Consider the following 18724-nt stretch of genomic DNA (forward strand, 5'->3'; position numbering starts at 1 on the left):
ATAAGATTTACTTAGATTAACCTTCTAATCTCTACTGTCCATGAACGCTACAAAAGATTCAGTGACTAAGTGCAGCCCATTAGCTGTTCTTGCCATTAATACCCCATCATCTGCATAAAGTAAAATGGGGGTTGAGCGAGATCTTATTTTAGGGAGGTCTAGTACTTTACTTTGCATCAATTTTACTGATGTATAGAGTGATGAGGAAAGGTACCTTGTAAGCATGGGCGGAAAATCCGTTTCGCTCGCGGATTTTGCGGATTTTCGGTACATTCGCAATCCACGAGATTCGCGAATCTCCCGCAAAATCCGCAAATCCGCGAGCAGCGGATTTTATGGCTTGCTCGCACTGTTCGCGTGAGTTCGCGGCTTCCCAGTACAACTTCGCGCCCTGCGAATAAGCGCTAAATTGCAGAAATACGATCTTAGCAAAACTGAAACTACTTACCAGGTTCAAAAGTTCAGGCTCATCATTAGTAGCCATTTCCTGTAGTGCTTCCTGAGGGGCCCCTCCAGAGTTCAGTTGCCAGTTGCAACTATTATGTGACCCTGCTCTGAACCTCAGAATAGTTACACATATGCCACAAAGGTCCTGAATTACAGCTAAGGGAGACAAGCAGGAGCCAGGCTGGAAGTTCAAATCCATTAATCAGCCCCTAATTCATTATTGTCAGTTGGGGCAGGGCAGGTGTTGTAACTAATTTTGCAACAATGAAAGCACTTAGCAAGTGCAAAAGATCACTAATCAGGAAGCACTAAGGAAGCAGGTGCCAGCTAAAAAAATATTCTGTGACACATTAATCAGCCCCAAATTAATTCAGGTCACTTGAGGCAGGGAAGGTGTGCTTTGCTTTGCCACAATAATGTAAAACTGGACAACCAGAGGGTGCTGTGATGAAACAGAGGGTGGCATGGGTGGGCCAGAGGGTGGCATGAGTAGTCAGAGAGTGGCAGTGGTGACAGAGAGTGGCAAACACAAAAAAATCCGCAAATTCGCGAGAATTCGCGGATTTTGCGGATTGCGAGTTCGCAAATCCGCAAAATTCGCGAACGCGAGATTCGCAAAATTCGCCCATGCTTAGTACCTTGTCTGACCCCTCTCTTCATCCTAATAGAAGGTGAACACTCCTCATGTGGACCACAGCAAATTCTTGCGGTTGAACTCGGACACAGTTGAGCGACAATATCTTCTAGTGCAACTAGCAAAGCTAAAGTGTGACACAATTTTGAGTGATTAACAAGATCAAAGGCACTGGTGAGGTCTTTGAAACAAAAACGTGGGTGCTCATTTGTAGCCTTAGTATATTTCCCAATTATCAGGTTCAAATTAAGAAACTGTTCAGCTGTACCGATGCCTCACACGAATCCATATTGTGATTCGGTAAGAACGTCTCCTCCCTCAACCCAGCCTTCTAATCTTCCCAATAGAACTCTACACAAGATCTTCGAAGACGAGACCAGGAGGGAGGGGTGGTAACACTTGGGATCTGATCTACTTTTTTTTTTTTAATGACTACTATGGTCTCTGTCCAATACTGGGGAAAGATCCCGGACCATGCTGCAATAAACTAGAGCATTAAAATGGATGCCCAAAAGTCAATGGTATGTTTTATCAGGTCTGAAAAGACACTACCAGGGCCAGGTGCGTTCCCTCTACTATAACTCTCTATAGCAGAAGTGACCTCACCCATTGAAAATCTAAGCCGATGAGCCATAATTTGTAACTGCTACTGTTTATGTTGATCGTGTGAGCTGTTAGAGCCGTCATCTTCTCTATCATTGAATAGAGTACCCAAGTGGGTAACCCTGGTTTGACACGGAATCAAAGAGGCCAACTGTAGAGCGGTAGCTTCCTTAAAAAGAGGTGGATTTATCAACTTCCAAATGAACTTGTTACCCCTCATTTCTTTTGTGTGTACCAGTTTAGCTCAGGCCTCTTGTGGACCTCTTTTTTCATGAAGTCAGTACATGTTTATACCTATATCTGAGGGACCTCTTTTGGAAGGCCTCTTTCAAAAGTTTGTGTGCTAACGTGCCTACACGATCAAGACAGCCTTGTGAATTGTATAATTGCTCGGCGGCTCAGTTACAAATGAGTTAACAGTCATACAGATTCACAGGAATGCCTCATAATTGCCATGCTTCCACTTCCTCGTCAAGACATGTTTTTTTTTCTTAAATCAGAGCTATGATTTTTAATTAAGGTAGAAAGTAACTTTCATGGCTAAATTTCAGCCCTCTTAACACTATGCCCATTTTGTCTCTCCACTGCTATGGTCACTGACCATCTTGTGATGGAAGGTCGATTTCTCTAGATCTATAAGGTCGCCATTACAAATTTATGACCACTCAATCCTGTAGGGCGAACAATGCATCACAAACTGTGTTAGGTGTACTATAGGGAATTAAAATATGATAAATGATGATACCTGCACCCCTTGCACTAAAAGTTGTTATTAAATCAGACAAGCAGAGCAAAAGTCAGCAGCCATGAAAAGGTTGAATTTACTTAGGATGTTCTTAACGGTATCTCCATATTTATTATGTTTAAAATGTGATTGTCCCTGTCCATAAGAACCTTACATTCCTCAAGCTTGAGGAGAGAGTGGAAATATACTAGCATTGGAGTACCCTGGCCACACTATGAAAATAGCTCTTCTCAAAAGCGCATTGCCGACGTTGACTTGTGAAGAGTCAAACATTTTGTTGTAGAAATTAAACACCATATACAGAAATATCTCTAATGTCAAAAAGAAAATGCAGGAAAGTGAGGAGGCTAGAATAGTTTTCAGAACTTTAATGGAGAGACGAAGAGAAATCAGAATTGCCAAACCCCCTTCAGCCCTCCCTGGTCCTACATGAGACCCAGAAGTGGAGAAGACAAGAAAGCCCTCCACATAAAAATTGTGTAATGCCCAGGTTTCTTGCATACACATAATTTAGTAATCAGAATACGTTTCCAACCAGACCATATTACAAAATTTACTCTCTATTTCGGTGAAATTCGAGGAGGCAAATATTACATTATTATTGGAACTTCGAGTTGGGCTAGCCTGAAAATTCATTAAAGGGCCATCCCTTTGTATGGTGCCCTCAATAATGACCTATTGGAGGGCCTTACTAATGTTGTGGACTAGCATAATTTTACTCCGCCCTTTCATATTGATAAGTCCACATATATGTGTGTACTTTGGGCTCATGTATTCTCATAATATAATCATAATCAAAATACGTAGTGCAAAAGTATAGAAAATGCAGTAATAGAGTGCTCTAATCAGTGTGTGTGCATTAACCGTTTTTCTTTTAGGGACAGCTGGACCGCCGACAAAAATTCATCTATAGGATAAGATTCTACTGGAGTTGCGCTAACATTAATTTAATGCAGTGCATTCTCCAAAGATTAGAAAAGAATGAACGGTGAGAGAGTTGTTATTGTACTTCTAACGCGGCCAGTGTTAGTTCAGATTAATAAGTGTATTCATGTGTGAAAGTATTATACACACACACATATATATATATATATATATATATATATATATATATATATATATATATATATATATATATATATATATATAACCCTATAATTAATAATGTATTTCCAAGATTTTATGTGTGTTCTACAATTATATGCTTTTGGAAGTAACATGCTAAGTTAGCGTGACTGTGGGCCTTAAGCTTACAGTTGGGACATTTAATGTGAAAGTTGTTTTCAATATATTTTTTCTTTTGCAGGTGCAGACCAAAGCATTTCTTAACTAGTGAAAGGACAGTGTGTTTTGAGATAGTGAGGCGAGGAAGAACTGGCAAGGTTAATTACATTTAATGAGAAGAACAAGGGAGTGTGACAAGTTGAGGATATCTGTCAAAGGGAGGAATTCAAGGATGCTGCACAAGCGAAGACTGGAAAATGGGACTATCGCAACAGGTGCTGGAACTCTTCATGAGAAATGGAAATAATGAGGTTGAATAATGTGAGGTGTTTTCAAGACTGACTGTTTCTTATTACTGAACTTATTTTGTAGTTTGATAGATGCCATTAGACTTCGAGAGGTACAGATCTCTCCTGACTTCTGATTGTGTGGCTTTATGTATACATGACCCTTTTTTCCATAACTTCAACAGAAGTTCAGATGCTGACACCTTTCTTTGCTTTTGGATTAATAGAGCTTTCTTTATTCTAAGTTTAGTGTAGGGATAGCTAAATTCTGAAAAACTTTCCCATGTATGAGGAGAAGGATCAAAACCATTCGTACACTCGTCAGATTTTATCCTTAATTGTCTGAGTTGCAATTACAGACATTTTGATTTGTTCTTTGTTGCTAAGGACCAATATAGTACGTCAATTTGATCTTCCTTTAATAATTCTGTTTATCTACAGTATGTTTTTGCATTTTATTTATATTACTTTGGCTTTGAGCTTATAATAAATCCTTTTCTTCAAGATACAGGCTCTGACTCTCAATGTGTGGTCACATTGTTCACACTGTGTATGGAATTCAAATTTGTTTGTAACTCCTTTCATTCTCAGGCTACCATAAAGGTCTTTTAACTTAAAGAATTGTAAAGGTTGGTCCAAAGCTTATCTGATGTCACCTATTGTCTCCATGGGCTCTGACCTTCACTATAAGTGTTTAAGAAAATCCTGGAGGGCAATTTGATTATGAGTTCTGAATTATTTAAGAAGTAGCAGAACTCACTTACATTTCCTAACCTTCTTTATATACTACTTCTTACCTTTGACCCTCATTTATTTGGTTATCCTACGACTTTTATCTCGTTTGCTATAACAAATATTCAACATAACATTTCCCAAGATAGGAGCCAGTGATCTTGGAGATGAGAGATGTGTGTTGTGACAGTTTTTTTCCTTCATTGCCTGTCAGTGCAGTCATTTTCTGACAGCATAAGAAAGAGATGTGTTATAATCTGATGTTGTTTCTGAGTCTTCTGTATGGTGATGTCTTGAAATTGAATGATTGAGTTTTCTTGGTTGTAAAGTAGCAATCAATCGGAAAGTAGTTTCTAAAAGAAGCTGTCTGCTCCTGGAGTGGGAGGCTGTAGATGGAATAAACTGAGCAACTTTTGTAAAACCAGCTTCATGAGCGCTTTGTGACTTTACAGTATCTGACATTTCATTCCAAGCATATTCCATTTCAACTATGAGCTTTATCTACGAGTCGTTAATTACCAAGTATGATTGATCTTTCACCCAGGGCACAATACATCTTTGAGGTGAGACCACTTAAGGTATTTCAGGGGCCCTTTCACTCACAGATAGTACTCTGAAGTGTGTTTTTTAGATTTGTCTGCTTGCTTCTCTTTAACTTTATTTTCTTTTCCTAATGCTGAACATATGTCTTCAATGTGCCATCGGTTGTTCATGTTGGTCTAGCCATCGGTTGCATCAGTACTTACTTTAACATGGATTTCAATTTAGGTAAGCGATTCTCTAAATGGTCTTCCTAGAGTTCTAATGTTATTGACAAAAAAGAATCATCAGACTTCACAATATATATAAAATGCTTATTGCAGGAACACATTTTCACCCCTAACTCCAATCATTGGTGAAGCTAAATTCTCTCATTTAATCACTTGCAAAGTTGGTTTCTGTTCTATGTAGTGAGGTAGTGAGGTAGTGAGGTAGTGTAACTCACTGGTTAGAGGCGGCAGACCCGAGAGCAGAGGACAGCCCGGGACCAGGGTTCGATTCCCGGCGCGGCAGGTTTCTGGACCAGGGTCAGCAGACTCGATAATTCTCTCGCCTCGGTGCCCACTCTGATCAGCGATCACACTCGGCAACTCTGGGCATTAGCTTGCCTCATCCTCACTAACGGCCCCACCAGACCGCCGGGGATGCCTGGTCTCACCCTGGAGATACCCATTAAGGGACCATCTCTCAGGGAAGCCAGGAAGGGTTTCGCAGCGGTCGAAGCGCCTTGGGACCCTCCGGGTAAGTAGTGCGCTATATAAATGCCTATACATACATACATGTAATTTCACATCTCAGTTGTAATCAGATTTGAGCTACCTTGGTACACCACTCACGTCAGATCTTCTCTCCTGGTACACCTTCCCTTTTAGTTGTTACTGGTTAATAACTTGTAAGTTCTTTCCCAGTAAGTTTCCATTTCCGTGTGAGAATCTGTGGGGACTGGGGATCTGAACACTCGGTTGGAGCTGCTTGGCCAAACGCAGGACCACGCTGCTACATGTAAATCAACGGACAGTTGTTTTATGGCTCCGGTGGCTGTCTTCTTTCCTGAAAAGCTTCGTCCGCGAAAACCTCCTCTGCATACACTCGCGAAGTGGTTGGGCACTCCGCATTTGGAACATGTCTTTCCACGTGCTGGGCAGCCATCTTGATTATGCTCCTCCCTGCCACAGTATCCGCATGGCGCTCGGTGCTGCCTTCTGGTCGGCCATCTTCCTCTGCCTCCTCGGCCAAAGTTGCGAGCTGCGTCTACCCTTTCTGTCTTTATTGTTGTTCCTGCCTCTGCGTGTGGATTTAGGGCTGCCTCCATCGCCGTTGCGCAAGCATCTGATAGCTCATGTGATCTGGCAAGGATTAGTATTTCTTCGAGGGATATGCGTGGTTGCCTTAGAATGACAGTTCTTAGATGTTTATTTCGACACCCCTGAATGAGTTGCGCAGTTACCTCCTTCTTTTCATCATCTTCAGTGCACGTACTTACAGGCGTGCGTGGAACGCGTCCATTGTCTCTCCTTCCCTTTGTTTGGATTGCCAGAATTTGAAGCGCTCATAGTGGGGGTTCAATTGGGGATCAAAGTGGGCGTTCAGCGCGGTAACTGCTGCGTTATAGTCGGTGTCCGCTCCGGTATTTGGCAGGTGCTTAAAAAGTTTATAGAGTTCTGTGCCTCCGAAGTGTAGTAGTAGTGTCCTCTTCACCTCGTTATCCTTTTCTCTGGTAGTGGTGAAGTAGTTGTTGAGTTGCCCTAGCCACACTGCCCAACGTGGCGCTGCTGTGCCTGGGTCGATTAACTCACTGAAGGGTGGCAGGGCTTGTATCTGTGAATGAGCCGACGGAACTGGAGGTTGAGCCACGGGGATCACCGCTTGGGCTGGGGGCCCTACTTGTTGTGCAGGGGATGCTGCTTGAGGCGCTCCTCCTGTTGCTCCTCCTTGGTTGAGAGACATATTTGGGCTTGGCACTGGTGTGGGTGCTTTTTTTCCCTCTTGCCTTTGCTTATGCTTGTTTATTGTCGTGTCTTGGCTGTGCTGTGCTCGTTACTCGGTCGCCGGGTTGTGATGTCTCAAACCGCCAGCTCTAGGGCCTCTTTTACGTATTGTACAAGTTTTCCTCGCTGTTTGGTCTTTGCTTGTGCTTGTTTTGTATGTTTTCCCTTCTTTTTTTTTCTCTTCTGCCTGTTTGGATTGTGCTCTGTGCGCCCGGCTGTGTCTCTCACGAAGCTTCTCTTGGCTTCCCTGGGCCTTGCGTTGGGCCGCGCACGTGTGCTGCCTTCACCGCGTGTGCTTACGCGGATCTTGTTTCTTTCAGGCGTCGGCCTCGCTTCATCGGCGCATGCGCGCACCGCTGGGCCTGCCGGTAGCGTCTTCCCGGCTTGGCGTCTCGCCTCTCGCTGCCTGAGCCACTCTAGGTTCCTGTCGCCGGTGCACCACGCAGCTCCTTGCATACGCTGCTTACCGGTAGGTGGTCATTTCTTCTGCGTTGCGGGCCAGTCCCGGTTTTTCTTCTTTGCCCGGCTTCGGCGCTGCTGTTGGCGTTCTTGCGCGGTGCCGCACTGGACATGCGGCGTCTGCAGGCCGCGTTGGTTCAAACGGATCCCACCCTCGTCGCCAGTGTGGGGACTGTGGATCTGAACACTCGGTTGGAGCTGCTTGGCCAAACGCAGGACCACGCTGCTACATGTAAATCAACGGACACGCACACATGCATTGTTGGTCCGGACAGGAAGTGCCGTGCCACTCCTGCCCCTTCATTTATAGCCTTCTGGCCACGCCTGGCCAGAAGGTGATACAAGTGGTGGTAGTGCTTCCGGGGCTCAAGGGAGACCCTCGGAGCACTAGAGCGCTACAGAATCCAATTTGTTCCAATCAGATGTGTGCGAAATTCGGATTACTTACTTTTGTGTAATTTCGTTACATTTCAGTAAAATGATACTCACTTATGCACAATTACATGAAACGCAAATCTATCATTTATCAATATATTTTAGCGCAAAATGCATGGCTGTGTTCAAATTTTGACGAGAGGAAGCATTTTGCTCTAAATTATAATGCCAAAAACAAAACTGGTGTGAACAAAAGCGGTCTGTGTGGTGTTTCACACCCCCACGCTATAAATTTCCTGCAAATTATGACGTATTTAACAATGCATATTACGTGAAGCAGTCCACCGTGCAAGTGTCATCCTAATTTGTTTCTGATGTCATTTCCCTGCTCGACCACTTCTACTCAGTCGAATTTCTTTTTCCACTGCACCTTTTTTCCATATGATTTGTAATGTCTAAGCTCATCTTCGTCATTGCCTATGAAGGGTAGCTTGAATCTTTTGCAACTTTCCCTCCCTACAGTTGGGTCTCACATCCGCTCTGTCCTGATTTTCTTTGAATTTGGAAAACATTTATTTTTGGAAAAACATTTCCCGCAACTGTTATTTGGCAATCTCGCATGACGTCAGCGGTTAGCAGGTCAGTGCACTGCCTGGACCCGGATATTAGAAGACAGGCTGTGCAGGAAAAGGGGACTATGGCTTACGCAACCTCTCTCGGTAAATAGGAACCAGTACATCCCGCCCTTTCCTGTACACTCTGTACACACACGCAAGACCAGAAATAAAGCATCACTGACACCCCTACACCTTTCACAGAACAGTTTTTTCTTGTGAATTCCTTTGGGGAACAGCACATGGGACTGCTATCCCAGAGAGGCGAGGCCCCCCTACCACCAGGAGGAGCCCCCCTGCCTGCAGGTGTGGTTAGGAGGCGTCCATACCGCATCTGCTCCTTCCCAACATTCACACACCTGCTTCAAATGTCCACCTTTGGCGCTCCACTCGAACGAATTCTGTGCTTGAAAACAGCTCAGATGTTCCATGCACCATGGGTTGTCCCTCATTTAGTGTCTCGAAAAAAAGTCCCACTGTAAATCGCCATAGTTCTTGTCCTGCAAACTCTTTGGTTAGTGCTCCTTACTTTAGGAGGGGGAGGGGCGCGTGCCAGGGTTTCCACAGTGGACCATCCGCTGGTGCTGCCTTCTTAAACCTTAGTATTATCCGCTAAAGGGCCTATGTCCCCTGTATGTGTGATGATCTGCCCATTGTACAGCGGTCCTACAGACTGATAATTTACATCTTAAAAGTCTGGTGGTCACAAGCAGGAAACAATAGAAATGAGCCCCATGTGCTGGGGAAAGATCCCAGCGTGTCAGAGTAATAACTTTTTTCTTTTACAGAAACAACCTCTATTTCACTTTGAATAGATTCAAATCCACCCCTTTTTTAAATATCCCTCACACATCTCTTACAGTACATATCTTTTGCCCCTTTCCCGATGCCTTAATTCTGGGTGAAATATTTTGATAAAGCACCACAACAAGGGTTTGTGTCTTGTGTAGTACTTCAGGGGAATGTGCTTGTTCTTTCGGGCAAAGAAATTGGTGGCATTGATGGTAATCTACCTATTTCTGAAATCACTATATCATTGAGGTAGTTTAGGATCCAAAACCAAAGAATTACTAGTAGCTCCATATGATGATGTGCAATAGTCTAAAATCGATGAAAAACGCAGACCCTGTAACGCATGCAATGCTTGTTGAAAAGCATCAATAACGCACTTACGGTGATTTGGTTTAGGGACTAACCTGTTGGCTGTAGTAGCCGACTTCCCACTTGGGCACCCCCTGGCTTCCTAAGAATCTCATTGAATACACTGGTGGCACAATTACATTACAATATCTGTTAATAATTGAGTACACTCAAAAACTGGATAACCAAAAATATTAGGACTTTTATTTATTTTTTAAAAGCTAACACGTACACCCACACACATTGCCTGCCTCGCTTTACAGTTATCAATTTTATTAAGTGCTTGCAAATAACTTTCAAAGTAGTTTGTAAGATTCCAATTGCTTTATGAATTATAAACCCACAAAACATACTCCACTGGGATGTGGACCATATGAAAGCACACCGACTTGCCTCCACCCAGACCTGCCCCTTTTTCCCTTTACCTGACGGTTGAGTCGTATGGAGAGGATGTTGCTGGAATAGCTGTAATTGCAGATCTCGGTGCCTTTCTTAAAATGGTAGACGTTCATCTGCCGGGGCTTGATGCGACTGACCACCACTACCAGACTGCTGGAGAAGAGCCTCTCCACGATGTACACTTCCGGAGTCTCTTCTGGAAGGACCCGGGAAGCAGAATGTCAGTTCAGCAGCTCAAGGGTATACACCCAATCAGTCCATATATTTTGCAAATTATAATAATGCACATTGTTAGTCTATTCTTTAGTGGCCCTTTGATATTTCCTATCTCTTGCTGCTCACGAATAAGACACCTTAAAAATAACCATACCATATATTTACAAGTTCTGTGCCTTTAAGAAAATTCATGTTTTGAGGTGTTCAATCGCCTCATTTTCTTGCTCTGCCAATTGATATTTTGAGGTCTGCAGTGGCTTTTGCCTACTTAATACCTGCTGCCATTTGGGCTTGGTTTAGAGAATAGATTAATTTATTTCCAGACCCTTCAGTAACTAGCAAATTGGAGTACTGTGATGCCACACTAGTAGCAGCTGCCCGCTATTCAATGACAGGTAACATAACGTACCACAGGACGTTAACTGGGCCGGCTCAGCACAGCACCGGCAGTTCTGAAAAGCAGTAATGAGATAGGTCTCTATCGGGCTATCCATTTTTGCCCTCAGGGCAATATATAAATCTCAACTCTGCAGCAGTACCACCCATCACTGCCTTCGAGGTAATTTCAAAGATTCGTTATAGTTCTTTCAGTCTCATCATTTCAGAACTGAAGCATTTTCGTAATTCTATACAAAAAGCAATAGTTGCTGCTTATTCATCTTACACAACTAACAACTATTGGTAAAGGCAATAGCCCTGACTTCTTGTAGGTGTAATGTTACTTGTATTATATTACGTTTTAAACAATTATGGAGTATGAAATGTATATAGTCTCAGCTTCGCTAAAATGCATTGCACAATACATACCACCCGCTCCTGCAAAGTATTAGCCACACCATACCCAGGAAGTGTGGGAAGACATGGGCTGCCAAAGGGCCATTTGTATTTGAATACATTTCTGTAGCACCTTCCCTCGTTGTAGAAGGGAAGCCACCAGATGAACTAGAGCCAGGCTCTGCATACAGAAGGCCTGGACAAAGTGGAGGCATTTCCTTTGTAGTTCAGCAGTTGTAACTGGAAGGGACATATGGGTGAGGTGAGAGGCAGGATTGAGCTATCTACACACTTGAGAGAGGGAACCACTATGTCAGATGTTGTGTACATGCAATTTGGTATACTTTTTATACCACCAAGCATAGGCTTAGGACAGGAACTGCATTACCTTTGGGTAAAAGTGGAAGTGGGGAAGCTGGATATTTTAATAGGCTTGACTACGCATCATTACAATTGGCTTACTTGAGCCACTCAAAGGATAGAATGCCTATATATAAAGAGGAGATAAACTCTATGCCTCCTCTGATTAGATCTTGCTTGCTGGAGTACTGGAGACAGTTGTCTTTAGCTCTATCATGAATGTCTGCTCGAGTATTTTACCTCAGGATAGTAGTACAGATTAACGCTAACCCATAGAGCTAGAGAGGAATGTTTCTGCCAAAGAAACGTATGGTTTCTTACCTGTCGGTGTAGTTTTGCAGCTTGAAGAATTTTCTGGATTCACTATGCTGTGCATTATTCCGCCATCTAGTGGTTGGGTTCAGAATTCTAGTATTTCTTTTTTTTTGTGACCTGGTGGGCGTCGACATACCACCCTTTGGTGTTCTTTTGGGACGTTGACGAGCTTCCTCCGGAAGATCCCACCTTTGGTCGCCATCTTCGGATTCTTTTTTTCTTCTTTTTTTTGAATTGTTTATCTTCGTTTTCTCTATTTCTTCCTCTTTCTGGCGGAGACGGGTGGGTTCGTTAGTGAATCCAGAAAATTCTTCAAGCTGCAAAACTACACCAACCGGAAAGAAACTATACATTTTGCAGCTTGAATCTTTTCTGGATTCACTATGCTGCGCATAGACTTTGTAGCGGTTTGCTAGTCCTGTGGTGGCTAGGTGGAATATGAGCGTGATTTGTGAATATATGTTACAAGACCTTTTGTCCTACCTGTGCTTCCTTATTCATCTGAATATCCACGCAGTAGTGCTTCGTGAACGTGTGCACTGAAGACCATGTTGCTGCTTAGCAGATGTCCTGAATAGATGCGTTTGGTAAGAAAGTCACTGTTGCTCCTTCCTTCCTTGATGAATGAGCGCGCGGTGCTCCTTGTAATGCTTGACCTGACTGTTTTTGGCACAACTGTATGGCTTGTGCAATCCATCTTGCTATGGTATTCTTTGTGACTGGTCATCCAAGAAAACTGTTTGCAAATAATACAAAGAACTGCTTTGTTTTTCTCCAGTCTCTGGTTCTTTCTATGTAGTACATGACCTTCCTGGTGTCCAGGGTGTGCGATGCTCTTTCTGCTTGCGTCTTTGGGTTTTGGAAAAAACTTGGTATTTGTATTGTTTGATTTACGTGGAACTTTCATACCACCTTAGGCACACATTGTGGATCAGTTCTCATGACGATTCAATCATTATGTATTTGGAAGTAGGGCTCTTGTAGTGTCAGAGCATGTAATTCGCTTACTCTACCTAATGATGAAATTTAGTGTGAGCATTTGTTGCCTTGTGGATTGGTTCGAATGGTGCCTTCATCATTTGCGCTAGTATCACATTGAGGTTCCATGCGGGTGGTGGTAACCTCTTTGGAGGTGCTATCCTCTTTGCTCCTTCTAGGAATCTTTTGACACCATGAGATGTGAAGAAGCTCATCCCTGTCTCTCCCCTTGTGTACGCTACGAATGCTGCCAAGTGTACCCTTAGGTGAGTAGCTGAGTTTATTTTGTAGTAAGTATGTTAAATATTTTAGTACTGTTGATTCTCTTGTGATCTTCCTTGAAAGTTTTTCTTTATGACACCAATGAAAGAGACGTTTCCATTATGCTGTGTAGCACTTCCTTGTTGTAGGCCTTCTCGCCTCTCTGAGTACTGCCATAGTGCTCTCTGGTAATTTGAGGTAAGAACATTTTAAGTCCTCAGGAGGCTCTCTGGTTCTGGGTGTAGTACCTTTCTGTTTTGCATTGTTAAGATGTCCTTTCTTTTGGGGAGCTTGTGCATCGCTTCTTGCGTTATTTCCATTATCTGTGAGAACTAGGTTTGTCTGGCCCACTGTGGTGCAATGAGGATCAGTGTCATGTGGCTGATCTTGCACTTGTTGAGTTACCTGTGTAACAGTGGTATAAGTGGAAAAGCGTAAGCAAATTTCCCTGACCAGTGTATCCAAAGCACATTCCTCAGGGACTGTGCGCACGGTTGTCTAGATGCAAAGTTTTGGCATTTTGCATTTTGGGGTGTTGCAAATAGGTCAATTTGCGGAGTCCCCCATTTCTTGAATATCTTCAGGATTTCGGATTGATTCATCTTTCATTCGTGGGATGCTGATGCTTGTCTGCTCAGCCTGTCTGCTTTTACATTGTCCTTCCCTGGCAGATGTATTGCTACTAAGTCCCTGTTCCTCGAAATAGCCCATCTCCATAGTTTTTGGGCTAGGGTTGATAGTATTAATTATTGTGTTCCCCCTGGTTTGTTGAAGTAAAACATCGTAGTTGTAGTGTCTGTTTGAATCAACACCCTGTTCCCGTAAAGCTCCTTCTGAAAGGCTTTTAAGGCTAGGAACACTGTCTTTAACTCCAGGATTTGATGTGTTTTATCGCAACCTGTTGCGTCCATAATCCCCTTACCTGGAGCTTGTTCATGTGCGCTCCCCACCCTAGTTGGGAAGCATCTGTTGTAATGGTCACTGTTAGAGTTGGTTGTGTTAAACGTCTCCCCTGCGTTATGTTCTTCCTGTACCACCATGCCATCTCTTGATGAACTGTCTCCGTGACAACCACTAGATCCTCCCAACTCCCTGTTGACTGCGACCATTGTTGTTGAATCCATTCCTGGAATGGTCTCATGTGTAGGGGAATGTTTGGGACTAGGTGAATGCATGAAGCCATCATCCCTAGCAGTCTGCCCACTGTCCTCACTGTCAGAACTTGCCCCTTGTGGTATAGGCGTGTCTCCTTCAGTATTACTCTTTGTGCTTGGAAACACCTTTCTAGGGTTGTGTTGATCTCTGCCCCTGGGAATATATTTATTTGTTCTGGTTCGATTGATGACTTTTCCCAATGTATTGAGAAATTGAGCTGGACCAATGTCTCTAGGACTTTCTGTATGTGTTGCTTGTAAAGGTTGCATGTGTTTGCTCTTACTGACCAGTCATCTAGGTATGGATAAATGTGTATCCCCTGCCTTCTTAGGTGGGCCGCTACCGCTGCTAGGCATTTTGTGAAGACTCTTGGTGCTGACTTCAGTCCGAATGCTAGCATCGTAAATTGGTAGTGTGTTTTGTTGATCACAAATTTGAGTAGGCTCTTGTGACTGCTGTTCATGGAGATGTGCAAGTAAGCGTCCTTTAGGTCTATGGTTGCCATGTAGTCTCCTGCCTGTATCTGAGGTATCACCTCTTGTAAGGATGACATTTTGAATTTCTAAGTCTTTATGAACTTGTTTAGGAACCTTAAGTCTAGCATAGGTCTCAATGTTCTAGCCACCTTTTGTATGAGAAAGTACGTAGATGACACACCCTTGTTCTTCTCTTTGTAAGGTACCTTCTCTGTGGCCCTTTTGTTTAGAAGCTCTTGTGCATCTTCGAGCAAATGAGACCGTTCTCTTGCTGAATTCACCTTGTCCCTTGGTCTTTTGCATGGAGGTTGTTTTGCCAGCTCTATGCAATATCCGTAACATATTATGTTTAATATCCACTCCTGGAAGAAGTTTCCTATTCTGCCTCTCACTGGTGTTATGTGTTGGAGGGAATATTTGTTCTTTGGGTCATGATCTTTTACTATGTTTGTTTGTTGTTGCACCCTCTGAGATCTTGATAGGGTGTGCACCAACTTTACAGTGTAGTCACTTGTATGTGAGTTGTTGTCCCCCTCTTTGCTGTTGGATTCTTCCTTGATTGTGCCCTCGAAAGGATTGCCTTCCGTGTTGTTATTGCAGCCCTTGTTGTTGACCCTGTTGCTGACCCTAGTTACCTTCTTGGTAACTTTGTTGAAATGTATTGTGCAAGGCTACTGGCTAGTGGTTGCCCTGCCTGTTGGTCTCCGTGATAGTGTCCCCATATGCATACCTCTGAATTGTAGTGTCCCCATGGACCTTGCAGTTTCATTCTCCATCTTTAACTGGTTTAATTTATCAACCACAGATGTTCTGAAATAGTTGTTCACTATTGAACAGGTTGTTTAAAATGTTGCTCTGTACCTCTGGTTTGAACCCTGAGATTCTTAGCCAGGCGTGTCTTCACTCCGTCACCTCGATCATCATTTGCTTGCTTGATGTTTCAACAGCACTGAGGGCTGATTTTAAATATGTATTTGCCATGTTTTTCCCTTCATCCACCACGTGGCTTGCCCTTCTCTGGAACTGATCTAGCAGATGCTCGAGCAGTTCACCTACTTACTCCCAGTGCTGGTATGTGTGTCTATTGATCAATGGATTTGAATTTGCTATGCGCCACTGAATTGCGGTGCTTCCCTCCATCTTTCTTCCCGTGAGATCAGTTCTCTTGCTCTTCTTGTCTGGCGGTGGTCCTACGTTAGTGGGCACATTAGCTCTTTTCCAGCTGTCACTGAACCCCTGATGTACATATGGTCCTCAGAAGAGTGTTTGTACTTTTTCTCACCCTTTGGTGTTACAGCCTTGCTTGTAAGAGGTTCCTTGAAAGCTTCCATTTCCTGGTTCAGCATACTTGGTAACATGGGAAGGAACTGACTTCTTGTCTGTGTGGGCAGCAAGGTCTCAAGGAGAAAACAGGATTGTGTTTTTTCCGTCCAATTGCACTCCATAAGTGTCTGCAGCCTTTTTAATCACCTGGTTGTACATCCCAATGTCATCGTAGTGAGGGCCTAGAAGGGTATGTGTCTACTCCTTCTTCTGGCGAGTCTGCATCAAGGTCTTGCCACTGCAGCTCTTGTGTCTCCGAGGTCGCCAAACCGTGATAGGGTTGGTCCTCCTCTTCTCCCTCGTACTACTCTTCTTTCTCTTCTTCCTCCTCTTCCTCACCTGGTTCCGGTGTTGTACATATTTCTATTTCCTCAAGGTATTTTTCGGGTTACATCATGGATTTCGGCGGAATTTTGAATTTCTTCAATGTTTTGTTGAAATCCTTCTTGCGTTGCAAGATACTTGCCATTTCGTCCTCAAGCCTCTTTTTTTTCTTTTCCAGCTCCGATGCCTGTGCCTTGGTGTCGAGATCTTCAAGCCTTCCCTTGGCGCTTGTCGACGTCGAAGTCTGTTTCACCCCTTCTTTTTTCAACATCGGGGAGTCTTTCTAGTGACTGCTCTTCGACGACTTTATTTTATCAAGGGATTTCGCCATCTGGGAGTCCTTGTCAAAGGAACCGGCTGACTGTTTGTCCTTAAGCACTTGCGGTCGTCAAATGTTTTGATGCCAAGGCTGTTTTCGAGGACTTAGAGTCACTCTTTCTTGGGTTAGTCGATTGTCTAGGGGGCCGTCAATTCCCTCACCTCCTTCTGAGTTTTATTTTTAATGTCTACGACTTGGACGTGCGCGTCCTCCTCGCCTTCGGGCCCTCTTTGACCTTGTCCTCTTCCTCCCTGGAGAGGACCAGGTCTCAAAGCGACGGTGGTGATCCTTGGCTTTGCATGTTATAATTTGCTTTTCTCTGCCTCTCTCTCACCCTTAAAGTCTTCGGGGTGAACGCCGAGCACGGGTTGCAATCTTCGCTTCGGTCTTTGAGCGGCAGGCTACAGACCGGATGCTGATCCTTTTGTACATACTTGTGGTGGCAATTGTCGCAGAACTTGAATTATGTCTTGTCCACTACAGCGCTCAGGGAGCCCCCTTTATGCGCATTCTCCGTAGGAGGTTGAAGTTTTGGTGTTCTTCCTCCTCCTCTCTGCTTCCCGGTTCACCTCCTCGAAGGTTCAAGCTGCAAAATCTACTTGACTTATACATTTTTTCTCTTGTGGCATCAGGGTGCAGATATTGTGCTTAGACAGAGGAACCGTACCTAGCTGAAAGAATTTAAATGGTCAAGAAGTAGAGATTTCTCTAGGTTTCTCTGTGTAACCTCCAACCTTAGTCTGGGGGTGTAGAAAGTCATGAGAGGGAGAAAACTGTTGTTAGCCTACAATAATCCCTGTGGATTCCTGGGACTGGGAGATGGAGTAATCCATCCCATGGTGAGAAGGATCTGTCTCCTTGAGCTTATGCACAGCTTTGTGCACCCTAATTGAAAGTCAATACGAAAAGCCCATTGCCACATATCCTATACCCAGGGGGTGCTCAGTTTCTGCTGCAAGATCGTGCCCACATGGAGGGCCTTGACTGTGTGCGACCACATAGGCATCTCGACTGTCACCTGTAACGTGATCCAGGAGTGTTCTTGCCGGGAGCGTAGGTGCTTTGGGGGCCATCAGTGACTGAATCTAGACTTCACTGTCCACGTCGTTGCAGTCAAAGCTTGTAAACATGTGTTGTTCCGGGTTGTCCGTCAATGTCAGCAAATAGGGGGCTCTGAGCTACGTGCAGCCGAGAGAAGTGGTAATTGACCCAAAGTCACTTGGCTCTGGGGGCTGAGGCTATTAGAACTAAATCAAACCGATCAGCTAGCAGGACCGAACAGTCCAGAAAGATACCCAAAATGGTAAAAGATAAAGGCAATAGAGTGCAAACCAACAACATTTCAAATTATGCGCAGCCATGCCCCCAGGACCCGGACTGTCCAGACATGAACCAGGATAAACAAGGGGAGGACATACAACACCCCAGAGATTCGGACCCCTCTCTTGCAGATAATATGGCAGCGTTTCAGTTCACCCAAGAAGCCATGGTTCACAGGATCGACGCAGTTGCGATTGATGTTAACTTACTGGAACGCGATCTCCATAAATTGTCGGATAGACACGGTCATGCTGCCGCAGAAAAGAGTGATACAGCTGGATGATGGCGTTGAGGATGCGGAAGGCAGCTCAAGAAGGAACAACGTAAGATTGATAGGATTTCCCAAAAAAAGTCGAAGGCCCATCAGCGGAACTTTTCCTGAAGGTTTGGATTGTCAATGATATGGCGCCCAGGAGCCTCTCAAATTTTTTCAATATAGAGAGAGCCCATAGAGCACTTGCTCCACAGCCTCATCCTGGAGCTCCGCCAAGAGCTATTATAGTCGGATTCTCCAATTATAGGGATAGAGACATCATCCTTAAGTCCACTCGTTCTAAAGGGCCACAATCATATCAGGATCACACCATTGCAATGTATCCTGATTAGACAGGAACAGGACCAAAGGAAAACCTTCCTGGCGGTGAAGCGCCCGGCTCCGAGATGCAGGGATGAAGTACAGTCTCCTCTATCCAGCCAAGTTGTGGGCGGAAAATAAG

General features: G+C 44.1%; 1 protein-coding gene across 1 annotated transcript in view; it reads right to left on the reverse strand.

Moving 5' to 3' along the window:
• Positions 1-18724, reverse strand: part of WIPI1 (WD repeat domain, phosphoinositide interacting 1) — a 312079-nt gene that overhangs the window by 183938 nt on the left and 109417 nt on the right. The window contains exon 3 of the mRNA XM_086930963.1: positions 10214-10383. Coding sequence (XP_086787089.1) covers positions 10214-10383 — 170 coding nt within the window. The remainder of the gene's footprint in view (positions 1-10213; positions 10384-18724) is intronic.

Source organism: Lissotriton vulgaris, chromosome 7 (assembly GCF_964263255.1).
Source record: "Lissotriton vulgaris chromosome 7, aLisVul1.2, whole genome shotgun sequence".
In the NCBI taxonomy this organism is placed as follows: domain Eukaryota; kingdom Metazoa; phylum Chordata; class Amphibia; order Caudata; family Salamandridae; genus Lissotriton; species Lissotriton vulgaris.